Source organism: Eleutherodactylus coqui, chromosome 6, assembly GCF_035609145.1.
Source record: "Eleutherodactylus coqui strain aEleCoq1 chromosome 6, aEleCoq1.hap1, whole genome shotgun sequence".
NCBI classification, from domain to species: domain Eukaryota; kingdom Metazoa; phylum Chordata; class Amphibia; order Anura; family Eleutherodactylidae; genus Eleutherodactylus; species Eleutherodactylus coqui.
This window is the reverse complement of record NC_089842.1, coordinates 41,343,354-41,371,310: the sequence shown is the minus strand read 5'-3', so window position 1 is coordinate 41,371,310 and position 27,957 is coordinate 41,343,354. Positions and strand designations below refer to the sequence as shown.

The window sequence follows — 27,957 nt, the reverse complement described above, 5'->3', positions numbered from 1 at the left end:
GTGACCGTACAAGGATGGACAATTGGAGAAAAAAGTTCCTCAACTGCTTCTTTTGGAAAAACTTGCAATAGCCAAAAAAAAATAAATTAATTTAATACTTTAATGAATAACAAAATGATATAGAGGATATGGCAAGACGGCTAAGAGTGGATACAGTACGTCACGTAAAAGTCTTTGCAGGCAACACTGGCTGGAGATCGTAAAAACACTTAATGGGTATAAAAAAAAAGGTGATTATCTAAAATTATATACATTGTTATCTACCTGGCTATGGTGGCCTCCTGTTTGTGTCTCTCGAGGTTGAACGTCATCATTCGTTACTTTTTCTAAGTTTGTTTTGAACACACAGATATGTAAAAATGCAACATGAACGAGAAAAAAAAAATAATCAAATTACAGTATTTCCTTTGAAAAATGAAAGTATAAGCTATGTCCAATGTGGAATGTACATACAGCAATACATATCAGGGCTCTACCATAAAATTCTTTTATAAAAACATCATTTGAAACCCCAAAACACATACAGTCCCCATTCATCAAGGACACAGGTCTTCAGAAATAGATTGGGGACGATTCTTCCAAATATCAGATAAGCGCTACCCCTCCCCCCATAGACAAAACTCATTCACAGTTCAACAGCAAAACCCTGGTGAGAAAGGGGAAGGCGTCTGTAGAAGCCCAAGTCCTTATAAAGGACAAGATTCATTTGTTGAACTTTAACGGGTACCCGATGGCTTTTTCCAGGCACTCTACTAAAGACCCCGCGGAAAGAAAATCTCTCTCCACCTCAACAAACTTGATGTAGATAGTTTTCGGGGATACCCCGGGCTCCACCTTACAGTTCTGCGCTAAGAATCCATTGATGCTAGCCCACTCTTTGCTTTGGTTCTTGATGGTGGACTGGAAATGAAAAAACAAGCACTGCTGTAACGTTATGCTCTCGGCAATGCCAAGATAACAATATTGAATTTTCTGAGTCACCGAGTCAGATTTCGAGGCGAGCCCCGTTGGAGACTCACAATTGCCATCATTGACTAAATCGACTACTGCATTGTCAGGCTTATTCCTCATTTCCTCGTATCCGATAGCGTAGAGGCCCGGACACTTGGGGATTCCGCCAGGTAAGAGGTATTGAACTATGTCTCCGCCGATCGGCTTGGAGTGAGCTATAGGAATCCAGTCGGTCTCCATGTGCAGTTCGAGACACCGGGCTTCGCTGATGGTAATTTCCAAAAATTTATAATACACGTTTTTCCAATTCATTTTCTGTACTCGGGTCATCACCACCCGCCCCTCTGGCTTCTCGGGATTGAAGTACTCACGCAACCGCTTTCCGAGGGGAACTTGTGAACTGATTTCCGCATAGTGATATCGAATATCCTCCTTCCACCGAGTGTTGTAGCCAATGCCAAAAATTGCCAGTTTGTTGGAGAGGTGCAACCTGGAGAAATCTGTCCAGCTTTGAAACAGCTCCCATTTGAGCTGGACGGACTCCAAAATGTGCATGATGGTTTGCAGAATTTCTCTTTTCCTGCAAGTAAAAACAGGTTTTATTTTACGAGGCTTCGAGTGGAGCATAAACTGTGCAGCAAGTAAGCATTCAAGGTCAAGTGGTTGCATTTAGTACATTCTCTTATTGTAGAATACAGGAATTGCTCTCAGGTTAACAGGCATGTTCGTAGATTGCAAAAATGCTGTCCATAGGGAGGAGAGCGCCGGCAGCGGAAACGGCAATAAAATTGACATACCGCAGCTTTGACTTCTGCGCGGCATTTCAGTTACAGCACGGCTTGGCCCGACGGACTGTCTGCAGCATGTGGATGAGGTTTATGCAAAGCTCTTCCACTTTGCTGCTTAATCTCAGGCTTAAGATTGCCAACGGAATTTCAGTGCAGAATGTCTGCATGGACATTCCGCCCCGTGTGAACCCAGCCATAAAGGTGCTTTCCAGAACTACAACAAAAGTATTTAAAAGGGTGTTCCCATCCCAGGAATTCAATTTGCATGTCTGAAATTGCAAAACCATGCATTCAGCCATAAGAGGTTTATTTTCAAAATACTCCGTTCTCCAGCTATTGATTCCTCTGGTTGTTTACTGCTCGTTGCCAGGGAAACAGACCACCTCTTCTATGGACAGAAACGGAGCACAATCATAGCTGGTGGCCGGCTGGAAAACGTAGTGCAGCTCCTGAGATTCCAGTCATCAGATTTACATGAAAGAAGAGTGCATCGGCCTCCTCTGCCATTTCTTCCCATAGAGGATGCGATCCTTTTGTCTGGCCAGAAGTATTAAACAACCAGAGGAATCAATATCTGCAATATCTGGAGAACGGAGCATTTTGGAAATAAACCTCTAATGGGCGAGTGCATTGTTTTACAAATTTCCAACACACTGAAAGTGGATTCCCAAGATAGAGATAACCCTTAAAGAACATAGGACATTTATAATACATTATGAATCCCAATCTAGCCTGCTGGCTTACAAGAAGTACATGAATAACTAGAAGTGGAGGTATTTAAAAGTTTTGAGAAGTATTAATGTTGCAAAGCAACAGTATGTATATACAGTATATTAGGATTCTACCTGATAAGTTTGTTGTATACACAGAGCAGTGTGCAGGGGTCAATGCCAAAAACCCTACTGTATGTATATACATACACAAATGCACACAGCCATGAGAAAAACTAAGCACACCCTCTTTAAAGGCCATGGTTTTACATAGCAAGACAAAAAAAATCTGAACCCAAGCCCCCCCCCCCCCCCCCCCCAAAAAAAAATACACATCTAGTCCTTAGAAGGCTTTCAGGGCATTTACTATTGAAGAACTATCGTCAGGATAGGACATCAATAGCTGTTGGTGTAGGTCATCACTGCAGTCAGAGCTGGAAGGGTAATAGAGAGGATTGATTCCAGTGAGTTCAACAGGAGCAAAGCCTCATATTACACTTTTGGCTGTGACCTGCGATGTGGATGTCCATATCAGCTGCACGGATAACAAGCTGGCCAGCTGATTTGTGGGGATCCCAAACAACAGACCCCAACTGATTAACTATAGATAACCTATCAGATAGTAAATGCTCAGAAAACCTTTTTAAACTTAGGTAAATATAACCTTAGATGAGCAAAACATAGCAAATTACACAGCGTGCCTTAATAAAAACTAGGCCAAAACGCAGAAGCAGTGTGTGAAAAATCAACTACACCTCATGAATCAATAGATTGTACAACCAGTCTCTCAGATCGTTCTGAAGAAATTTTTACCCAAATCATCACCCCTTCACCAGCAGTTGGTATGGGGTGTTGGTGCCGATATGCTGTGTTTGGTTTTCACCAAGTGGGGTGCTAGGAATTATAGCCGATCTCCACTTTGATCGTGTCTGTCCAAATGACATTGTTCCAAAAGACTTGTGGATTGTTTAGATTCAACTTAGCAAACTTCAGTCATTCTGTCATGTTCTTTGAAAGTTCCGTAGAAAGAAGAGGTCTTTTCCTGGCAACTCTTCAAATAAGCCATACTTGTTCAGTGTTTTTTACTTGCATGGTCATCAGCTTGAATTCATATGGGAGCAGCACCTGCAAAGCCAATCTGGGCCGTTGCACTAGTCAGCACTTTCAGCTTCCTGAGCTAACTGCATTGAGAGCGGCCTCAGGAATAAACTGATCAGAGGGGATCCGAGTGGCAGATCCCCTTCAGTCACCAATAGAACAATAAAGTCCCGTAATACCAGTTTAACATACTGAGGTCTTTATAGTCTGAGATATAGGTCTTGGTTTTTTGGGGTTTTTTTTTGCAATTTCTCTTTGGAAAGGCAATCAACCGTCTTGAACGTTTTCAATTTGTAAATCTTTCTCAAATGTAGAATAATGGACACCAAAAATTGTTTGGAAATTGCCTTATAGCCCTTCCCAGACGATAGGCAGTAACAATTGTTTCTCCAAGATTGCCGATGTCTTTCCTCTTTAGCATTGTGTTAAACGCCTGAATGCTCCAGACCGGCAAAATGCCAAAGCTTGTTTTTACAGATGATTAACAGAACCTGGATGTGACCTACCCTCTTAATTCCTATGGAAGCAGTAAGGATGTACTTATTTCCACACAACTTCTGCATTTTGGCCTAGATTTTGTTAAAAAATAATTGTAGTTTATCATGTGACATTGTTCATTTGATGTTGTATTTACCCAATTTTAAGACTTTAAAGGGGTTGTCCCGCGCCGAAACGGGTTTTTTTTTATTCAATAGCCCCCCCGTTCGGCGCGAGACAAACCCAATGCATGTGTTAAAAAAAAAAAACAAAACGTTTAGTACTTACCCGAATCCCCGCGCTGCGGCGACTTTTTCCTTACCTTACTAAGATGGCCGCCGGGATCTTCACCCACGATGCACTGCGGGTCTTCTCCCATGGTGCACCGTGGGCTCTGTGCGGTCCATTGCCGATTCCAGCCTCCTGATTGGCTGGAATCGGCACACGTGACGGGGCGGAGCTACGAGGACCAGCTCTCCGGCACGAGCGGCCCCATTCACCAGGGAGAAGACCGGACTGCGCAAGCGCGTCTAATCGGGCGATTAGACGCTGAAATTAGACGGCACCATGGAGACGAGGACGCTAGCAACGGAACAGGTAAGTGAATAACTTCTGTATGGCTCATATTTAATGCACGATGTATATTACAAAGTGCATTAATATGGCCATACAGAAGTGTATAACCCCACTTGCTTTCACGGGACAACCCCTTTAAGGACATTACTTTTTTTTTTTCATTAATGTCTTGAATCGTAAATCTACAGAATTTAAAGACTATGGATTTAAGTTTTTCTCATGACTGTCTTCCAGACAGCTTTTCAGATTGAGTTCACTCCAACAAGAGAGAATGGGAGTCGTCAAACAACAGTCACTTCTTTTGGAGCGAGGCAGCACCAACATTACAGCAAGAATACATTTGCGCACGTTGCCATAATGCAGATGGCAGCAGAACAAACAAGGACGTATTTCAGCCATGTCATCATTGTTGCCAAAAATGTAAGTCTACCACAAAAAAGTCCTGTATACACACACCCCTAAAGTAGTCTTCTCACGCGCCGCTTCTGAGCAGACCTTTATGCTTGTAAAATATACCCTGATTTGGATGCGTTATTTATAGAGATGAGCGAACCTACTCGGCCACGCCCCTTTTTCGCCCGAGCGCCGCGATTTTCGAGTACTTCCGTACTTGGGTGAAAAGATTCGGGGGGCGCCGTGGGTGAGTGGGGGGTTGCAGCGGGCAGTGGAGGGTGGGGGGGTGGGAGAGGGCTCCTCCCTGTTCCCCGTTGCTACCCCCCGCTCCGCCACGCCTCCCCCCGCCCCCCCCCCCCTGAATCTTTTCACCCGAGTACGGAAGTACTCGAAAATCGCGGTGCTCGATCGGGTAATTACTCGAAACGAGTAGGTTCGCTCATCTCTAGTTATTTACAAGTCTTTGGGCAGCCTTTCTCTGTTGCAATTTTTTTGACAAGTATTTTTGCTTTAGGTGTTAAAACCTAAACACAGTAACTATATTCTACCGTGTTTTCAGTGAACGCACCCCATTCAATTCAAGGTGCAAAGCATCGCATTTTAAACAGCAGAAACGCATTAAAACAGAACCGAAAGAGCTTGAAAACGCAGTGTTTTAGCGCATGTCTGAAATCAATGGTAGCGTTGCGACAGTGTTTAGCGCTGCGCTGAAAACGCAGCGTTAAATGCTGGGGAAAAAAAAAAATAACACGCGTGAGAGTGACCTAACAGTTAGCATCTGGCCACAGTGGTTTTTACGGGGGAAAAAGAAAACAGGAACAAAAAACAGCAAAAAGGGTACAAAAATAGCATTTTTAGGGAAAAATGTATAAATGTGAAACAACCCTGAAAGGTGTCACCTTAACGAGGTCTTAGCATCGATACTTACTGTACTTCCTCCGAGGGCTCTCTATTCTTCGGGGGTCTTTTCGGAACAGAGATATCTTCTAAAGTAAAGAGACAAGGATTTAGCGCTACACAAGAGGGCGGCCATTGATTTGTAAGAACAGATGACATTACCACAAGTCTCACACTACAAGATAACATACTATTAAAGCAGCAGCTTTATGTTAACACAGAGGAATTGTAAAGGTACGTTCACTCACATGGTGCGCATTTTGGTGCGGATATACGCCAAAATCCATAATATATTTTGCGCTGCGGATCCTCACCATGTGATATGGATTGTGTTGCAGTTTTTGCCACAGATCTGCAGCAAATTTCACCCTTTCCAGTCCAATGCAGATCTGCGTAAAAATTCACACCAAATTGGGCGGATCACCTGTGTAACACTGAGGAAATCCTGAAAACATGACCTGTTGGCGGTCCCTGAGGACTGGAGTTAGGGGAACACTGTCATAGACTGGGCAAAAGTTCCAAAACTTCCCTAAACTTTTCCACTTATTGCCATTATTCCAGACGTATATCTAAAATCAAACTGAAGTCCAGCACCTTTTTTTTTGCTGACCTGAGTCACCGCTGCTTTCCAGCCAGCTTTAGATTTCGGCCAGCTTTAGATTTATGACGAGTGCGCATTCACAACTGTACAAACTGTCATCATTACAGATACTGAAGGCACGGAGCATCTCTGATTAGTACATAAGTGGAGCATAGTAACAACTGAATACCAACGGAGGACCGAGCAGGGGAGACCGCAGTAAAGCGATCTCTGCAGCTTTGTAAAGCAAGTTAGAACATATTGCAGAATTACATTCTTTCGATAATCGCTTGTAGTGTAAAATCCAGAGTTTCCAGTGTAGCTTTGCTTTTCATAGAATTACAAAAAGCGATCATAATAAAATCGTCCGTTTATTATAAGGAGTCCAAATGAAGGAAATATTAGGCAATTGCTAGATAAGTGCATTTAAAACAATCTTGGTGAAAGGTGGGATTCATCTAGGCCTAGAAGACCATTTATAGGCTGTAAAAAAAGTTGCAGATTTTGGTACACTATTTTGCACAAAAATCTGGAAAAAAAAGAGATTTGCGACTTAAAATTTACGCCGGACATCACTTATATAAAAAGAAAAAAAAAACAAAACACAAGGAGGGTTTAGTGGAAGGGGCATGCCTGCCGTAGGTCTGGCAGATAACTATAAATGCCACCAGGAACGGGCATAAATTATAGAGCAAACCTAAACCAGCTCATAGTTGGCATAGATTTAATATCCTGGCACAAGATGTGTACCAAGTAAATTCCCCTTTATACTCCATCTCATGAATACAACCCTTGTCCACATGACAGAGGAGCATAAGGCATAACAGGATGGGTCCTCAGTGCCAGGGCAGACTTGGGCGGCCATGTATGGCAAGGGACCACCACTGATCAGACCAGGCATTCCCCTACAGAGGCAGCTGGTTGTAGGAAGTTAGAGACATGAGACCTGCAGCGATAGCTTCCAGTTAGAAAGGGGTTGCCAAGAAACTGCCGTTTTAACGTCAAGGACTAAAAGAATACATATTTCATTCTCATTGGTTAAAACCGTTAACGCAACACAGGTAAAAAAAAAAGTCATAGGGGGAACAACAGTACAGTACCGTCATTAGGGGGACACGGCACAGGCTGCTTCTGGACAACCCAAGGTGCTAAAAAACAAAATATATATACACAAAATAAAAAAGTAGTACGAGACACCGGGGCTTAGTTATCATTCCAAACCCTAAATTTTTCTAGTGCACATTAAGTATTAAGTCAGAAAACGGTCTTGCATGCTTTGTGCCATATTGTGTTTTTAGACCGTTTTTCTGACTTGTCTGAAAAAAAAAGGGCGTTGCCTAAATTGTGCCAAAAAGTGTGCAAAGAATTTTGGAACCATTTTTGGCATAAACCAAGCCAACTAATATCTGGTCTAAACTTACACTAGAGTCTTAAACTTCGACAGATTTAACATTCCGCAGAACTACTGTGATAATCGGACGCATTTTAAGACCGACTTCTGGACGGCATTAGTAAATAAGCCCCATCGTGTGCGAACGCTCAGAATGTTCGCGAGATTAAGGAAAAGCTCCGTTTAAATGAGAAGACTCCTGCCTTGTCACACTGGTCATGTGACCTCAAGCATGTCAAGTGAACCCTGGTATACAACACTGATCGAGCATCTGATAGGTAAATACTAGAGATGAGCGAACGTAACTCGGCCACACCCCTTTTTCACCCGAGCGCCGCGATTTTCGAGTACTTCCGTACTCAGGCGAAAAGATTCGGGGAGCACCGCGGGTGAGTGGGGGGGTTGCACAAGATTCAGGGGGTTGCTCCGCCACGCCTCCCCCCGCATCTTTTCACCCGAGTACGGAAGTACTCGAAAGTCGCGGTGCTCGATCGAGTAATTACTGGAAACGAGTAGGTTCGCTCATCTCTAGTAAATACATAATTCACAGTACGGCCGCAGCCGCATCTCATCACGTCTGGAGAAGCAGCTCATATACTCTTCTCACCGTCTCTCCTCTGGGATGTGATTTTCCCAATAAACATCATTAACAACATACTATCTCCTGGAGACGGTTATGTGTTTTTATTAACTGTTAATAGAGTAATTACTGTTAATAGAGTTAATACGCCATTAATGAAAGGAAGTGCAAGAAAAAACAAATGCAAATTAGATGGGGAGACGAATATAAGAGCTATTTCTACTCTGGCAGATCCTGCGAGTGCTGCTCGTCAATAAACTACTAGCTACCAATCAGATGCTTGACCAGTGTCAGCTGAAGTTCCGGGGTCACATGACACGCTTGGTGGGTCACATGACTGACATCCATTACTATGGACATACCAGGATTCTGATGTGCACACAGGGGCCACTGCACTGATAAGAAAGGGACGAGGGCAGAATTTTAAATACAGGTATTACAAAACTGTGATTTTTCTTCTTCTCTTACTAAAACCAGTAAGAAGTGGACAATTCCTTTAACACTGAATTAGACTTCAATTTGGAGACTGGTTTTTAGATCAGAACATATGAAACAGACTAGTGATAAAATTCAGCCAGATCTAACCCAATCAATCCACCCAAACTGCTTGCCTCCGACAGACAGCAGGAACCTGAGGTGACTATTAACCCCTTCAGTGGCAGGTTTATTATTACCATGTCAGCACAGCAAGCCCCGGAGATTTTCCTGAGGTAATTCGAAGTGACAAACGTGTACAGTGGCACGATAACTGTGTCCTGGCCAGCATTTCAGCACTAGAACTGTCCATGGAAATATTTCAGGGTTTAACTGCAAGGGCAGTGCAGTAAGCCCTGGAGATTTTCTGGGTGTGCCACTAAAGGAGTTAAAGAGGGTGTATGTAATAAAAAAAAAAAAAAAAAAAAGTGACCAGGCATGCGATAAGTAGTATTTACTTATATCCTCCTCCTGGGAAACAGTGGAGCGGCTCCAGTAAAGATCCCACTGTCAGCACAGACCAGGAGTCAGGTGACTAGAGACCCTGAACTTCTGGCATCATGACGCCCAGGATGCCATAATCTGTTCAAAGCTATATTTTTCACTCCTGTCTTAGGATGCATGAAGCCCTTTTTGGGGGAATATAAATACTGCTGCCACTATTTTTGTATTTTCATGTTTGGAGTGTGTGGGGACATTATGTTAGGTTTTGATTTTGTGTGTTTTAAGTAAATTAGCACACCTTCCTGATGTGGAGAGGTATGGGTTAATATGGGTGCAGCCAGGTAAGCCTTTACAGGTGTTCAGGTTAATGGACTCTACTATAAAGAGGGCAGATAAACTTCCAATCCTCTTGAGGAAGCCGCATGTAACGCGGTGATACACGTGGGGATTGGGGTGCTACTGCAGGCATATATTCTGTGGCTATTTTAGCCTGGATTTACCTACATTCACACGTGGTATTTAGGACTGTTGCTGCTTCCCAAAAACATTCTTTCCCATTTGGGACTGACCATCTTACACACTTTATTGTCCCACTTCATTGGATTGTATTTGCAGAGTTTTTTCCCCTACTATGCTGCTATTGTTACGAAGTTTAGCTTTATCCTTGTAAGTTGCCTGTAGTGACAGTTTGTCTTATTGTAGTGTAAATTGTAGGTCTTTGACTTTTTAACGTGTTTTTAAGTAGTTCATGTATTTTCTGAATAAAAGGTTGTTCATTATATTTTGGCTGTGACTTTGTTGCTGTGTCAGGGAAATGGGCGGTGATGCTGCAGCGATCACCTGACTTCTGGTCTGTGCTGACAGCAGGATTTTCTCTGAAACTGCTCCGCTGTTTCCTGGGAGGAGGAGAATGTTAAATACTGCTTCTTGTGCTTTATCGTATGCCTGGCAAAAAAAATAAAAAAAAAGTTAAGACTCGGACAACCCCTTTAAGAACCACAGTATTCAATGAGGGGAGTACAAAATTCTAATCCCCTCCCCCCCTCCCAAACTTTAGTTATATCCAAATCTGGAAAAAAGTGTTAACATCTCCAAATATGGCTGACATAACAGCGGTCACTCAGCTTTCCTAAAGTCCTGAATAGCAGTGAGCCAAGCCACGCCACCATTCAGCACTGGCGTTTTCATACTACATGATTGGACACATTTGGCCGTCAGGAGCTGAAAGCCGGGTGACAATCATTGAAGGAGATGTTATAGTACACTAATTGGATTTGTAACGAGTGATTAATGAATTAAATTAAAAGCTAGACTGAAATTCTATTAAGATGTTGAATTGGAGATATGGTAGTTTTGGGAAAGCTATTCTCTTTTGTGAATGCATTAATGAAATGGTGACGCACATCACACACACCGAGCCACAAGCAAGTAGCCTTCTATTATAGAATACGCAGATCTGAAATACAGCAATCTGAAACAATATTAGGATGTAAGCGAAAGTGGGCCAAACAGGTCCTAATGGGGTTGTCAGAAATACACAGTTGGCCAACAGATCCATTAAAGACTAGGATTCACAGAGGATCTAATACTTTTATTTATATATCCAATTAAAAACATGAGCAAATCTAAAACCCCACAGAACTGTGGATGGCCCCAAATAGTGTGGTGGTAAGGGCCCTTGAGGTGGCTTACCATCACACTATTTGGTACCATCCAGTGTTCTGTTCTATTATACATCTGCTCATGTTTTTAATTAGATACACAAATAAAAGTTACGTTTTAGATCCTCTCTCTGAATCCTATAGGGGTTGTCACCAGACTACAAAATAGCTGCTAGAGCAGCAGGAAGTTTGATAATGCATTACTAGGCAGAATTGCTATTCAGGAGTCTTAGAAAGCTGGATGCCAACCCCGTGTGAGGGCAACTCAATAATTTGCATTAACCCTTTGCAATCCAATTTTGGATTCAGGGTTTCCTAGAGGGCTCTCTCTTTCTGCCATTATACAATGGCACCACCTGCTGGCTAGAGCCAGTACTTTAGAGCAGCCAGTAACATACAGTAAGAATACCCTGCCGGACGTCTTCCAACATCGGAGCTGTACAGCCTTCAATCAGAATGTCTTCAGACGTCAGAGAGTGGATTGGAAAGGGTTAAAGGGGTTGTCCCACGGAAACATCAACTATCCACAGGATAAGTGACTGATGAGTGGGGATGACTGCCGAGACATACACTATTCATCTCAGTGGCACTGCCCACAGCCAAGCGCTTGTACTTAGCCATCTCCTGCAGTCTATAGGGGTGAAAGGAGCAGCAATGCGCATGCCTGACTGCCACTGCATTCCCACTGGGACCCTCGCTCTTGTCTGCGTTGTGGGTCCCTGCGGTCAGACCCCCCTCTCATCAGAGAGGTTTACATAGGACAATCGCTTTAAGCAGGAAAAGTACTTCAATCTCTATGGTGTTAAATAGGTCCAGAAACCTGACTTTGATATTTCCCTTTACACATACAGACATTGGTGGGATCCACCTGCCAAACCTCACCTGGCTCCTCCGACCTCTTCCCAATCTCTTCCACTGCCTTATTGCCTCCACTGAAGACTCCGCACTGCAGCTCTCCCCGTGCGTTTGGTTCGCCGGCATTGCGATATGGAGCAGGTGTCAAGTATGAAATGTTAGCCTTTTCTAACCCTGTGCAAGTGTGAGAATGTTTTATGCCATTTGCCATTATCTATACTAAAATAACTTATAGGGACTAAATTAATAATTTTAGGCTATATATACGTAATTAGACATTTTCCACCAACAGCTAAAGTGATCCTATAGCTGGAGTAAGATTTGCATTGTCTCACCTGGGTACCAGGTAAAGGTCACATGGGCAGGTTATACAGAGTAACGCAATAATCTGATGGCTTCAACTATAAGGTATCAGTAACTGGAGTCTTACCCAAATCCTCCCCAGGAAAGCCCTGCATGTCCTGGCTGTGGTTCCCCCAGTCCTCCTGGAAATAGTCCTCCATGGTGCTGCTATCCGACTCCATCTCCTGGTACAAGCCGCTGCTGTTAATGAGCACGGGTTGACATGGCTGTGTATCCCATCCCCCATGTCCGAAAACTCGTTCCAGCTGCTCGAATGTGTAGCTGCTCTTCCGTTTGCCAACACCGCGCTCTTTTACCCGACTGTAGCATCTGCGGAGGGTCTGAAACAACACAGGTGGGTAAATACACAAATCTAGGGCACACTTCGAACACAACTTCATCTCCTAAGGAACTATGGAAATATTACAGTACATCTCTTAAAAAAAAAAGAAAGCAAAACCGCAGTGAAACTAAGGGGATTTGCAACATGTAATGCATACAGCCAATGTAAGAGGGGCTGTGCCACAAAAAGTCCTTCTCCTCCTATCCACAGGATGGGGCATAATCAGATCATGGGCGTTCAACCGATCATGAGAACGGGGTGCTGAGTATTCCCAAATGGATGGAGCAGCATTGTATCACTTCATGCATCTCTGTGGAACTGCTGGAGACACGCACATGCCCTCGGCTAGCTCTCAATGAAACGAATGGAACAGCAGTGCAAATACACGACTACCGCTCTATTCATTCGAAGACACTTGAGACCCCATTCTCAGGATGGGTGGGGGTCCAACAGTTGCACTAACATTGATCAGTTGCTTATTCCCCATTATGTGGATGGGGGATAAGTACTTTTTTGTGAGACAACCGCTTTAAGTATAGGAAGTAAAAGGAGGAGTAGATGTATCAGTCCTAATAGAAACCTCATCTAACTCCCAAGTAAAAGTCAATCTCTAAGGAGACAACATAATTGGAGATGAGCGAGCATGCTCGCTTAGAGCAATTACTCGAACGAGCATTGCTTTTTTCGAGTAACTGCCTACTTGGGCGAAAAGATTCGGGGGGTGGCGGAGTGGAGCGCGGGGGGGGGGGGGAATCTCTCTCCCCCCGCCGCCCCCCCCCCCCCCCCCGAATCTTTTCGCCCGAGTAGGCAGTTACTCGAAAAAAGCAATGCTCGCTCATCTCTAAACATAATCCCTATGGGCTAGTTTATATTGGTCAAGTAGATGGTCATGTAGACAGGTAAGTTAGTAGACCAGTGTAAACTCTCCGAAGGTGAACAATCTAGTAAACAGTAGTTGATCGTCCACTCCTCCCCCACTCTACCTGTGTAAACAGACAGGATAGTGTATAGGCGAGTGGAATAGCAGGAGGGGGAGATTTTTTTACCCCTAGGTCACTAGGTCCAGTTACTGGGCTAATATAAACACCAGCCTGAAAACGAGGGGACAAGTTAAGTACTGACCCCATTAACTGTGCCTAGTGAACTGGGTCCAGTTGCTTGATAAATGTAGACTGGACCTATTAGGGGCTGCCATACTGCAACTTTTCTATCCAGTGTTGTTCAACATTTTTATAAATGATCTGGAGGAGGCAACTGATGGGAAACTGATCAAATTTGCAGATGACACAAAGCTAGGAGGGATAGCTAACACTGAGCGGCGGGATTTCCGCTGCTCAAAGCCTGCATAGGATTGCGTTAACAAACGCAATCCTATGCAGACGGCCGCACGAAATCTCGCGCGGCAAACAGACCGCGGCATGTCCCATTTCTGTGCGGGGCTCGCAGAGCCCCACACAGAAACGTCACTCACCCGGCCGCCGGCTCCGTTCTGCGCATGTGCCAACTGCCCAGCAGCCGGCACATGAAAGAGTCCGGGTCGCGCGGGCGAGTACGCGCTCGTCCCTGCAGGCGCTCGGGTCGGGTCCCGCGCCGAGAATTCTCGCCGCCGGATACGACCCGCTCGTCTGCAGGTGGCCTTAGTCAGACCTCATCTGGAATACAGTGTCCAGTTCTGGGCACCCCACTTTAAAAAAGACAGACAAACTGCAGGAAGTTCAGAGAAGAGTTGCCAAGATGGTGAGCGGTCTGCAAATCATGTCCTATGAGGAACAGTTAAAGGATCTGGGAATGTTTAGCTTGCAAAAAAGAAGGCTGAGAGGAGACTTAATAGCAGTCTACAAATATCTGAAGGGCTGTCACAGTGCAGAGGGATCAGCCCTATTGTCATCTGTACAAGGAAAGACTAGAAGCAATGGGATGAAACTGAAAGGGAGGAGACACAGATTAGATATTAGACAGTGAGGGTGATCAATGAGTGGAACAAGTTATCACCGGAGGTTGTGAGTTCTCCTTCAATGGAAGTGTTCAAACAAAGGCTGGACAGACATCTGTCTGGGATGATTTAGTGATCCTGCCCTGAGCAGGGGGTTGGACCCAATGACCCTGGAGGTCCCTTCCAACTCTACCATTCTATGATTCTTACCATCACTAAAGCGCTCCATACACTAGACAGAAACCAACAGAGATGCGGTGACTTGGTTTGACCATAGGAAGTTAACTGAGCAACACTTCCTGTACATACAAGTAAATGCTATTCATGTCCACTTAATGATGGAAACGATAATCTACAGGCCCTTTTACACTGAATGAGCATCTAACAATTCTCATTTGCCCAAGCGAATGAGCTGGTGACATTACCATCTCGTCCGCGCTCAGGCAGCCCGTTTACACTGCACAACATTGTTACACTTCCTTGGCTGCCCAATAACGAGATTTAGCACCAATAGAACATGTATGGGATTATCTAGAAGGCCAACTTCGACAGCCTACGATCGCACGATCTATAGGCTTAGTTACAGCAAGTGTGGAAAGATATGCCTCAGAAGACCCTGCAGAAACTGTACGCCTCCAAGCCCACCCAAATCACATTTTGTAGCCAAGCTAGACGCAGCCCAACAGGGTACTAGAGCCTCCATATCCACCTGTATCGCATCTTATATCCAAGCTAGAGGTGGTACAACAGGGTACTAGAGCCTCCATGCCCGGCCATATCACATCTTGCATCCAAGCTAGAAGCGGTACAAGATACTAGAGTCTCCATTCAAGGGGTCAGTTTTCTGCAATCAATTCTCTTCTTGCTTTAGTATTGTAATCATTTACACTATATGGACAAAAGTATTTGGATGCCGCGTGTTTTTCAGAAAAAGTGCCTTATTATTCTATTTAATAACATGGCCGCCCTCCTTTTGCTTGTACTGCAGTGGCAACATGTCAAGGCATACTTTCCACAAGTTCTTTAAGTCTGGGCAGGAATAGCTGCCATTTCCCATGCAAGCCTGAGAGAAGAGATTGTTGTGACAATGGGCGTGGGTGGCGGAGTCTTCCCCGCCGCTCCAGTTCATCCTACAAGAACTCGATCGGATGAATGGTTATTACAAAATGAGCAGCTTATCATTTTACCCATGCCCTTCCCAGCATACCGGTCGGCAAACTCAGTATTTGCCTATTTGATGATTTTCGGCAGTGTCCAAGTACTTTCGTCCATATAGTGTATATCAACGTTACAATCACACAGAGAAAGTTTCATTCGATTCCAACAACTTCTAGGTAGGGATTGGTTTTACCAATTAGTGTATATACATAGATGTTATTTATTGTTGCCATAATCTATTCTCTTCTTCACTACGGCTTTTTTCTCCCCCTTATTAAAAACGCTCCCCTCTCCAATCCACCCTGAACGCAGCAGCCAGGCTCAACTTTACATCCAACTGCTACCATGGCTGCCCATCTACTATAGGATGAACCCCTCATTCGTATCCATAAGGCTCTCCACAGTGCTGCGCCTCTTTACATCTCCGTTTTCCACCCCATCTGTGATCGCCGCTCTACTAACAACCTTATGGCTCTTTTACACACGATGAGAAAGGCCCAATTCTCATTTGCTGAGTGAACAAGCTCATTCTGTCATCACCAGCTTGTCCAAGCTCATTCAGCCCGTTTAGAAAAAGCATCGTTGAGAATCGTTCACTTGTCGCTTAGGCCGGCTTCACACGAGCGTGACGGGCTCCGCAGCGGAATATTCCGCAGTGAAGCCCGTCACGGCGCCCCCCAGAGACCCCATACTTACCAGCGGAAGATAGCGTGAAGATGCTTCCCCGCCCACCGCGTCACATGACGCGGGCGGCCGCGTCACGTGACGCGCCGGCCGCGTCACGTGACGCGGCGGCGGTAGGCGGGGAAGCGTTTTCACGCTATCTTCCGCTGTGTTACAGCGGGAGATAGCGTGAACGGACGGCTTCCATTGACTGCAATGGAAGCCGTCAGCGCGTACAACCGCGGCAAATAGAACATGCTGCAGGTGAGGACGGGAGATTTCACGGTGCGAAATTCCGCGGTGGAATTCCGCATCGTGAGCATTGTGCTATTAGGTTCAATAGAACCTAATAGCAGGGGGCAACGCAGCGGATTTTTGCCGCGAATTTACGCGGCGTAAATCCGTTCGTGGGAAGGAGGCCTTAGTGTTGCCCATTCCCATGTATACACGGAGTGGGGAGAGTGTTTAACCGCAACCAGAAGTGAACAAACCAAAGATGATTGTTCACTGGATCACAAATATGCCTCTAGTCAACCCTACTATCACCGCTTCCTAGTCAGCACACTGTTACGCCTGCTTATGTGAAAAGATTTGCAGAAAACCATGATTTTAGGTCCACACAAAAGATTCAATCAGCGAGAATCTAACAACTTATCTCTGATCGTTCAGTTGCGGAGGCCCAAAGCTGCTATTACACGAGCGGCAGACGCCAGTGCTAGCTTCTGTCAACTGCCGGGCTGCACCTGCAAGCACAGGTACAGCCCAACAATCAGCGCTGTTAAACGAGTGTTAATGGCATAACAATTACCATTCAAACGAGCGTAAGCGACCAATAATCAGTCCAGACCAACGACCATTGTTCGTTTTTTGTTCACCGTTCATTGTATGCAGACATAAATAATCGCTGGCTCGTTTACCTATCGTTCAATTCATTAAACGGCATTCGTTTAGTCGTTCTCATTCACTTGTACAACAAATGCGACAGATTGCATTGAGTTTTCAATGAACAGGCAGCCTAACCCTTTAGAACCCGGCTCTTTCATCCATTGCCCCCACAGTGCATATCTGTATAAACCGGCTCATCCATTTCTATAAAAGATGGCTGGACCACTGTACAGATCAAGCACTGCTACCTCTTGGGTCATCCCCATCTCATCATAGACTGCAAGCTCTTGTGTCACTCCTACTGTGTTTCCCCGAAAAGAAGACCCAGTATATTAAGTTTTGCCCCTAAGAGGCACTAGGTGTTATTTTATTTACCTAGCAGGTTCGGTCAAGGTCCCTCCCGCTGCTCTCTGGTTCTTACAATCCTCAGCCGCCCACAGATCACTTCCTGGTTACAGGATTCATAAATCCCGAATCCATGAAACAATGAGTGATTGGGTGAGCAACGCTTGAGAACCAATCGACGCAGCGCTCGATGAACCAGTGCGATGGCTATGATTGGTTTGTCGAGTACTGCATTGATTGGCTAAGCAGCGCATAAGAACCATTGCGATGGCCATCATTGGTTCATCAAGCGCTGCATTGATTTGCCTGAGCAGCAGTCGAAGAACCAATTAATTCAGCGCTTGATGAACCAATGACAGCCATTGCAGTGGTTCTTGAGCCCTGCATTGATTGGCTCTTCAACTGCTGCTCAGGCAATCACAGCTATCGTGCGGTGGAGGCGGGATTTATGAATTGGCTGAGCCGCGGCATTGATTGGCAAATTCATAAATCCTGCCTCCACAACGCAATGGCTTTTTAAAAAATGTAATGTAGATAGGGCTTATTTCTGGAACATGGCTTATATTTTAAGCCTCCCTGAAAAATCATGGTAGGGCTTATTTTTGGGGAAACGGGGTATTGTTTAAATTAGGGTGCTTTCACACCTGTGCTGGGGATTAGACTTCCTGCTGCGAGGACTATAACGGGGTTGTGCCTGCTTCCTGCCAGGTGTAAAAAAGCATCGTGCAGCGCTTTTTCTTTCGGTATTTTCAACCGGATCTGCGGCGGAACCTCCGACCATTGGTTGGAACAAAAGATGTGATACAGGCCTTACTTTGTGATGTCCAATTGTGTCGATAGAGCAGCCGACTGTGCTGTAGGGAGGCGTTAGATGTGCGACATCCCCATATATTACAAGGTAACAAGCATATACAGAGATGTAATATGCTTTATATAGTTAGCTGTCATCATATGGGACATTTCTACCCCTCCTCTGCCTGCACCTTGCTCTATATGGAACAGCACATCTGCAGTGTTCCATCTTCCCCATTATTGATACAATGTAACAGTAGAGATTGTGTCAGCCAATCAGATAACATCTCTCGTGCCACAGATGACCGTTAGAACGCGAGAGCTGCGCGCTGATTGGCTGCTACGGCCGCTGCCCCCTTCCCACACACACATGTATGACAGGGGCCTCCATCACTGGACATGGAGGGCGACCGTTACGGCGGGGAAGGGGGGCACACAAAGCCGGGAAGTGGAGGGGATAATGGCGTGCAGATAAGGACGACGCGGCCTCCCTGCTCCCCGGCAGTTACCTTCATCCGCTCCCGGCACTGGCTGGGGGTGCGCTCGTAGCCGAGCTCGGCCAGAGCCCGGGAGACCCGGTCATACATGGCGGGCCCGGGAGCCTTGGTCCCGAAGATGGTGCCGGCGCCCTCCAGCTGCTGGTACCGCGCCTCCACCAGCCGCTCGTTCCCCCACACGGCGATCAGCGCGTTGGTCTCGGCCGGAGTCCAAGACATGCCGCGGCAGGCTGTGGAGAAGGACACAGAGGGGGAGGCGCCGCTGAGGCCTGCCGGGGCCGCCCCGCTGCCAGCCACACCGGCGCTGAGAGGGGACGAACGGCTCGGGGTGGACGGGTTGGATAGGTTAGATAAGGAGGGGTTCCCCTCGCTGAGCCCGGGGGAGGGCGGCGATAAAACCTCGCTCTTCGGGATTTTCAGACAAGGCGAAGCCTCGGACGGAAGCTCCGAATTACAGGGCGCCGCCATCTTCCCCCTTGTGTGCGGCCGGAAGTGACGTCGGAGTGAGGGGCGGGGCCGAGCGAGCTGCCAGACATCGGAGAAAAGAGGCGGGAAAGAGGAATGGAGGCTGAGGTGACACGAGCTGACAGGAATCCGTCACCGGGCGGGCCGACTGCGGCCTCAGAGATGTCAGTGCCGCTTCTATGAGTACAGGAGAGCGGGAAGCCAACACTTTACCTCAGAAAGTCATCAATCCCATCAATCATCCTCGGCCTCGGCTCTGTTACCTCAGTCACCATCACTGTGGGGGTCAGGCACCCCCTCTGTCTTGTAAATCACGGGTTTAACCTTAAATCAAGTAAATTTGTGTTTTTTCACTAAAATAAAACACAATCTTGATGCTATTATATAGTTTTCTAGCTCCTATACACGGATGTATTTGTGCGCGTCCCATGCAGAGACAGGAAGCCATTGGTCTGGTTGGGTTTTGTCACTTTTCCATGTTTTGTGCACTTTTATGCAACAAAAAAAAAGTAACCTATTCGACTTTACTGCCCATTTGTCAAGGGGGGGGGGGGGGGGCAAATAAAAGCACAAAATGTGGGATAGCCCTGGAAAAAAGAAACCATCTGGAACCAATCAGCCATGTGAAGCGGGGCGGCTGGTTTGCCGCGCAGACGGGCGTGTAGCGGGGGGGGGAAAATACGGTAAAATACATCAACACCTGCAGAAGAATGCAGTGCTGAGGCGTGCGCACACATATGTCCGTGTAGAGGAGGACTAAACGACGGTAGGAGTCGGGCGTGCGCACTGGTACTTTCACGTATGTTTTCTGTATGAAAAAAAACCGTAAACTGCGTTTATTTTCAAGTATAAGTTAACTTTTTTAAATGCTATGCGCGATATACCTGCTGAACCAATCTGTATATGAAACACAGGTTCTCATTGTAAAATATTATTCCTTCAGGCCTCGTGTCCACGGGTCAATTAATATTTAAAATCTGCAGCGTTTTTCCCGCACGCGGATCCGCGCCCCATAGGGATGCATTGGACACCCGCAGGTAGTTAAATACCTGCGGATGTCATTTTTCCGTCAGGCGCGGATCCGCGTGCAGGAAAAAAACGCAACATGCTCCATTTTAGTGCGGGTCTCTCTATTGAAGTCTATGGAAGCCGTCTGGATCCGCGGGAGACCCGTACCAGAATTAAACTCACCTCTCCGGACGATGCGGTTCTTCCTTTCTTCCCGGCCGAATCTTCTTTCTTCGGCCCGGCGCATGCACGCAGCTGAGCACATCCGCCGGGCCGAAGAAGGAAGATCCGGTCGGGAGGGAAGAACCATGGCGTCCGGAGAGGTGAGTTTCTGATTTTCAGGCCTCATGTCCGCGGGGCAGGAGGGACCCACTATGGATTCTCCATGAAGAATCCGCGGCGGGCCTGATTTTCCCCGTGGACATGAGGCCTAAAAGCGGGCAGAAAAATGGAAATTTTGAACGTAGAAATCTAGGCATTCCAGCTAAGTAGCGGCCCCCCGTGCCTTTCCCTTCCGCTCTGGAGCCTCTTCTTTGTCCTGCGCAGCCGATCTGCCGCTGTGTTTATATGCATCATCTCCACAGTAAACACAGCAGACTATTGCGGTGCGCTCACACAGGCGGATTGCGGGTTTCCGTCACGTAAATATACTGCACGAAGCGCAGCTATATACACAGCGGCGTGAGTTCCTGCACAGCATATTTACGCGCTCCATATACTTTATACAGTATTTTGGCATGTAAATACACCCAAAAAGACATGGACTGTAATGGAAGCCGTCCGTGCAATTTTCTGTACAATTTAGAACATTCTGCGATTCTCCCCCTAAGCGGGGGGGGGGGGGGGGGGGTGACCGCAGCTGATTTGCGCTCACGGGTATGGGAGAATCATTTTACACAGTATGTCTATGGACAGACATTGCTATGGATCACAAAGCATAATAAGAAGGGCAAACGTCTTAAGACAATCCAAGCCACAGTGATGTCACACCTCAGGCTGGATCCAAGCCTAGTCCGTTTGCCAGATAGTCCCTATAGTAAGAGGCAGCATCAATGGCAGATTTTTGCATAAAAGGGAACTTTAATCCATTATGGTTCCAATAGCATACATAAATGGAACTCACAGCAGCAGTGACGTTTCAATCCATATCGGACCTTTCTCAAGCCTATCTGCTACTGACTACAGACTTAAATAGCAAAACTAATTAAAATAATTAATTACCAGCAGGTGGGAAGACGTCATCAGTCTATGTCTCCCAAATGATGTCATCATTGAGTGCCTGACCTAGGGTCGCGCTATGTAAATCTCATCAGGCGTCAGCCTCTGCAGTATGCAGCAAGTAATACCGCCCAGGGGCGTTACCGAGCCTGTCACGCCTTCTATAGACAAGGCATGTGCCTTAATTATTTAATTAATTTTATGAAATTTATTAAAATTGATTATATTTGTATTGATGGGGTATATGGCAAAATAAAAAGTGGTCATGCATTATGAGATTTGGTCCGGCATCACCTTTTTTGAGATTCCACTGTCCGGTTCCTACATCTGTACATCGCGGGACACATTTTGGTGTAAACCGCAGTGCCCTGCGGGTGTTTTTATCTGTGCATGGGTGACTAATAGGCATCTGAACCTGCGATATTTCGTGGTAATCAGGGCTTTTGCTGTAACCCCCGTGATTTAGGCGTTCTGGGAAGCTAAAACTGGCGCCTTGTCTATAGGAGGCGTGACAGGCTCGGTAACGCCCCTGGGATGTACTACTCGCTGCATACTGCAGAGGCTGACGCCTGATGAGATTTACATAGCGCGACCCTAGGTCAGGCGCTCAATGATGACATAATTTGGGAGACACAGACTGATGATGTCTTCCCACCGGCTGGTAATTCTTTTAATTAGTATTCTATTTGAGGGTGCATTCACACGAACGTATATCGGCTCGGTTTTCATGCCGAGCCGATATACGTTGTCCTCGGGTGCAGGGGGGGGGGAGGATGGAAGAGCCAGGGCCAGGAACTGAGGCTCCCGCCCCCTCTCTGCCTCCTCTCCGCCCCTCTGCACTATTTGCAATAGATGCAAGACGAATATGAGAAATGATTACAGACTATAAAACAAAGAGGCAATGTCGGATCTGGGGCCACAAAGTAATCTGTTACAGAATAAATGTAATTGAAGATCATATTCCCCCCCAAAAAAGGGGAAAACTACCACATATGAAAATAAGGGCCTTTTAGGTTGCGTCAAATCCTGTTGCCACAGTAACATGTGGGAAGATTTGCTTTGGGAAGCTGAAAAAAAAGGAATTATCATAGAATACAGAAATACACTTGGATGCCCGGGTGGATAGGGAAAATAAATAAATTCAGACTAAAAGAGAAAATGGACTTTTGGCTAATCAAGGAAACAAAGAGCATCTTGAAGTCTTAGGCAAAAAAAACAGGGGGCTGGAATAACTTGCTGTTAGGTTGTGCTGCTGGAGTTTGTTCTACAGGGTTCCAGGAGCACACCTGCACAGGTGAGGGTTAATTGAGCTGTCTGGGTGTGGTTGTTCTGGTCAGCCAATCCCCTGGGTCGGGTTCAGGGTGGGGTGGGGTGGGGGGGTTGAGGGTGTAGATATATCCCCCAGCCCCTCTGCAATGAGGAAGCTGTATTTCCTCAGTCTTGTTTGCTGTGTGAGTAGTGTCTGGTCAGCTGGCAGATTTGATGGAGCCTGTAAAACCAACTTTATCTAAAGTGGCCTCTAGATATCCCCAGTGAATCTAGTTAAACCCTTTTTTCCCTGCTTAATGCTAAAAACAAAGTAGGCACATGACCAAGCTCAGCAGTCTTGATGAGATTTAGGGAACGTCGGGTGCCATCAGGGGCTTGTCTCTGAGGGATAAATCCCACCTGGTCTGGAGCGACCAACAATGGGAGAATAGAAAGAAGGCGATTGCTAAGAATTGTAGCAAAGACTTCGACATTGGTGTTCGATATGGAGATAAATCGAAAGTGACAATCAAAGCTTCCAGAATTTCTGATGGAAAAGCACTGTTAGCCATAACCACATTGAACACCAAAACCAAATAGGTAGTCAAGAGAGAATATTTTTTATAGTAACCATTAGAAAGCTATCTGGATCTGGGGATTTAAGAGCTTTCAACATTTTAATGGCCTATAGAATCATAGAATGGTAGAGTTGAAAGGGACCTCCAGGGTCATCTGATCCAACCCCCTGCTCAGTGCAGGATTTACTAAATCATCCCAGGCAGATATTTTTCCAGCCTTTTAACACTTCCATTGAAGGAGAACTCACCACCTCCCGTGGTAACCTGTTCCACTCATTGATCACCCTCACTGTCAGAACATTTTTTCTAATATCTCATTTGTGTCTCCCCCCTTTCAGTTTCATCCCATTGCTTCTAGTCTTTCCTTGTACAAATGAGAATAGGACTGATCCCTCTGCACTGTGACAACCCTTCAGATATTTGTAGACAGCTATTAAGTCTCCTCTCAGCCTTCTTTTTTGCAAGCTAAACATTCCCAGATCCTTTAACCGTTCCTCATAGGACATGATTTCCAGACCGCTCACCATCCTGGTAACTCTTCTCTGAACTTGCTCCAGTTTGTCTATGTCTTTTTTAAAGTGGAGTGCTCAGAATTGGACACAGTATTCCAGATGAGGTTTGACTAAGGAAGAGTAGAGGGGGATAATTACCTCACGTGATCTAGACTCTATGCTTCTCTTAATGCATCCCAGAATTGTGTTTGCTCTTTTGGCTTCTGCATCACATTGTTGCCTCATGATCAGTCTATGACTAATACCTCAGATGCAGAAATCGGCGCAGAAAGACAGGCTAGTTGTTCAGGAGATAGATGAGAAAGGGTAAATTTCCTCTGGTTGTAATTCATACATGCTTATGTAATCTTAAAGGTAATAGAGGGAAAAACATTATGAGGCAAATGCATTAACAATTTCCTGTTTGTGGGTAATTTTGTTTCCTTTAGAGTCTATAACAAATCTAGTTCTTTCTTTAGATTTAAGATTCTTAAATTGTTTAGCTAGCAATTCCCCAGTACGATTATAATGAGCGTAGAATTACATGTTTATTTTCTGAAAAGCGATGTCATGTTTTACAGCTAGGAGGCTTTGAAGTTTAGCTCAGAATTTACCTATCTCTTCAGTTCTATAGGGTTAACCTTATTTAAGCAGTCAATACTGTTAATTTGAGAGATCAGAAGAGAGATTTTTTTCTTCTCTCCTTTTTAGCCCTAGAACAGTATTTTAAAAATAGACCTCTCATATAAGCTTTATGGGCATTCCACACCAAAAAGACGTTAGGGACCGATGAAGAGTTTAGATTAAAAAACATTTCTAGCTCAGTTTTCAAAATAGATTCATATTATAGGTGTGAAAGAATGAATTCATTCACTCGCCAGGGGAAGGAGGCAGAATGATAAAACCTCTCTTGTATTGATAAGGTTATTGGGACGTGGTCTGACCAAGTAGTGGTTCTGATATCTGTGTGTATGACTTTTCCCAGATCCCTGGCATCCAAGAGAAACAAATCAATTCTTGAATATGAGGAATGAGGCAGAGATAAAAAGGATGAAATGTCTCTCAGAACCACGAAGACAGCGCCAAGCATCGTGTAACTCCTTTCTGTGTAAAAGTGTAACAATAGGAGAGGGTAGTCTGGGTCCAGAGGAAGAATCTTAAGGATCAATCCATAACTGAATTAAAATCACTCCCTATTATTAAAGTGCCTTTCGGAATCTTAGAAATTTCCCTCAAAACATATACAGAATCAAACCTGCCTTTCAGTGGGAAACTATACATTTATTATAATATTGTTCACCCAGTGTTAACGGCACCATAGGTGAATATTTGTAATTGGGGGTTGTTAACCTATTTAACTCCTTAGTGACCACGGATATGCCTTTTGACAGCCTCACTAGCTGGGCTTTATTTCACATGGCCGTCAATTATTCCACACGCCCCGAGAGAAAGAAGATGTCACCTGGGACCATGGTATGTGGTCCCCGGTCACATGATTGCTGTTATCCAATGGATAACATCGAACATGTAAAGTGAAAAAAAAAAATTTAAGTTTCATCTTCCCTCACTGGTCATATTCGTGAGGGGAGATGGAATTACATACCCCGGATTTATCCGCAGACTCTACCCCGGCGTCACAATGACAGACGCATGCGCAAAAGCCACGGATTGCCGGGGTAGTTTAAAATTATCCTGTTCCTGGCTACCAAACATAGCCCAGAACCTGGAGATATCATGGGGGGCTGCGGTTGCTGGGAAGAGAACTGGAAACATCAGTATAGAGTCATATGGAGCAGGCCAAGATCCTCTATGTCTTCTTTCAGCTAGTTATTTCTCCATAGTTTGTTTGAAGTGAATTAGAGCTAGGACGTCTCATCGAACATTTTAGGGATCCTGTGGGCTTTATCAATGGCATACTCCAATGGCAATAAGGTCGGGAGCAGGGTTTGAAGAAGCTTGAGAAGATATTGAAATTTGATATTATTTTTCCTTGAGATCTAGAACTCTTTCACCCAGGTGGGAAGCTTCTTCCTGCAGAATATTATGAGCGTTCACTAATTCATATGTGGTGAAGAGAATTCGCCCATTTTTTGATCGACATGGGCCGTGCGGGTGTCCAGGTAATCAATATTAGGGCGCCCACCCACTGGCGTTTTTTTTCCCTGCGAAATTCGCAGCATTTTTTTCTCTGCAGGGGTCTATGGGACTTGTAATGTTAAAATCGCGATCGCGCAAAATCGCGATTTCGCGGTAAATTGCGATTTTGCGCGATCGCGATTTTAACATTACAAGTCCCATAGACCCCTGCAGAGAAAAAAATGCTGCGAATTTCGCAGGGAAAAAAAACGCCAGTGGGTGGGCGCCCTTATACTGTAATTGGTTAGAAATCTTTTGCATATCTCGAGATACATATATCTTTCTTGAATGACAAGACAATTCCTTCAAAATGTTCATGGTCAAGGGACTATCCGTACCTTGGTAAGATTGTGGATCGTAAGAGAAATTTTCCATGTCCAGGACATTAGATGTAGTGGTGTGAGATCCTTTTTTAGAGAAAGGCCCCTTAGAGAGGGAAGCCTGCAAGGAATCAGGAGCACTTCTTACATGTGATGAAGAGCTAGTGGTAGATTGCTGCGAGAGAGAGTGACTTTCTTGGATTGAAGTAATAACATTAACTTGGACAAGGCTGTGGTCATAATTTTCAGTAGCTCTACCATAATTATGAGAGTCAGACCAAAAGAAATCCGTAAGCTTCCTCGGAGCTGTAGAATTAAAGCATTTTCGACCCGTTGTTGGTTAACAGATTCTGCATAAATAGACAATGTTTCTGGTGCTGGAACAGGAAAATAGTAATATTGAGTAAATTGCTCTCGTGCTCCATAGACCAATAGTGGAGAGGTGATCTCAAGCCATAATATAAAGAGTTGGCGAGGACTGATAGAATTCTCGTGTTATGGGCTGCTATGGAGTTACATTTGATCTGTATTCCAGCATTTAGTCAATCATGACTTTATGTAAGTTTGTAGTATTAATATACATAACAGTTCTTGATAAATGTGAACATCTCCATGGTAGAAACAAGAATATTGCTGTAGAAATACATATGAATAAGTAATCTATCATGTTAATATATTGGTAAAAGGTTGCTTTAAATCAGTCATAAATTGATAACTATAGCTAGAAAATGTAGCAATTGGCTAACAGTGTCTGGTTCAATTGTACCTTTTCATGAAGTCTTTTAACTGTCTAACTGTCCATGTAGCTGCCACCTTATGTTTTGTAATATGTGTGGCTTTGTGGCTCAATATGGGGTCCAAGCACAGTTCAACAATAATAATATGGTAGGGATGTTTATTTCCCTTGTGCATTGCAAGATGCACGAATGTGAACCCTATTCTTTTGAATGGGGTCATACACATGAGCAATGTTTTCCCACAATGCGGGAAACAATTCATGGCATGCCCTATCTTTGTGTGTGCTCTCGCATGGCATCTTCCATTGTTTTCAATGGGTCCGGTGGCAGCATCGCACCACGTGCTAGACAATGTAAACAATGGGAGAAACTCCACTATCCTCTAGATCCGTGGCTGTGATGACATAAAAACGCCTCACATATGGCAGGGATATCGCATGTTGGCGAGCACGATATGAGGCCATGATTCACGGCCCAATATTGCACTCGCCCGTAAGAAGTTAGCCTTAGACGGCAGTGTGGATGTACAGTAATACTTAGAAGCTGCAGACGACAAAGCTGCAAAAGTTTTGATTAAACTGCATTACAAAAATGATCGTAAGCCCAATTGTTCCCGAAAAGGTGTCCATAAACTTTAATGGCAAGACAGATTTTTCATTTTTTTTATTGTCACACTGCAAAAACCATAAGATTTTTATTTTTTCATTGACATAGCTGTATGACGGCTTGGGCACGAATTGAATTTTTTAAGGACACCATAACATACTGTTCGAACCTTTGGTTAAGTGGGATGCCGATAAAGTCATAATTAGGGGGGCCTGTACATTAGGAATTGCCCTATATAGAAAGATCTTGAGCGCAGAGGAGTTATGCCTGGTAAAGAAGATATTAGAGGCAGAGAATGCCTATGTGGAAAAACCCAAC

General features: G+C 45.0%; 1 protein-coding gene across 3 annotated transcripts; it reads right to left on the bottom strand.

The window, feature by feature from the left end:
- Positions 1 to 82: 82 nt before the first annotated feature.
- On the bottom strand, positions 83 to 19,306 carry MSANTD2 (Myb/SANT DNA binding domain containing 2). 3 transcript variants are annotated; one of them, XM_066606666.1, is made up of 6 exons: positions 18,845 to 19,306; positions 12,305 to 12,557; positions 11,902 to 12,048; positions 7,571 to 7,618; positions 5,922 to 5,979; positions 83 to 1,531 (listed from the first exon to the last, which is right to left on the bottom strand). In XM_066606666.1, exons 1-6 carry the CDS (start codon positions 19,298 to 19,300, stop codon positions 703 to 705), a joined length of 1,791 nt encoding a protein of 596 aa, XP_066462763.1. In that variant the 5' UTR covers positions 19,301 to 19,306; the 3' UTR covers positions 83 to 702. The 3 variants fall into 3 exon arrangements, with proteins under 3 accessions (XP_066462763.1, XP_066462764.1, XP_066462765.1); XM_066606667.1 differs by lacking the exon at positions 7,571 to 7,618; XM_066606668.1 differs by lacking the exons at positions 7,571 to 7,618; positions 11,902 to 12,048.
- Positions 19,307 to 27,957: the final 8,651 nt, after the last annotated feature.

Coding starts and splice junctions, on each gene's coding strand:
- MSANTD2 (XM_066606666.1), bottom strand. CDS start 19,300: ATGGCGGCGCCCTGTAATTCGGAGCTTCCGTCCGAGGCTTCGCCTTGT. Junction 12,558..18,844: donor AGTGCCGGGAGCGGATGAAG/GTAACTGCCGGG, acceptor GTGTTGTTTCAG/ACCCTCCGCAGATGCTACAG. Junction 5,980..7,570: donor GCCGTGTCCCCCTAATGACG/GTACTGTACTGT, acceptor TCTTTACTTTAG/AAGATATCTCTGTTCCGAAA.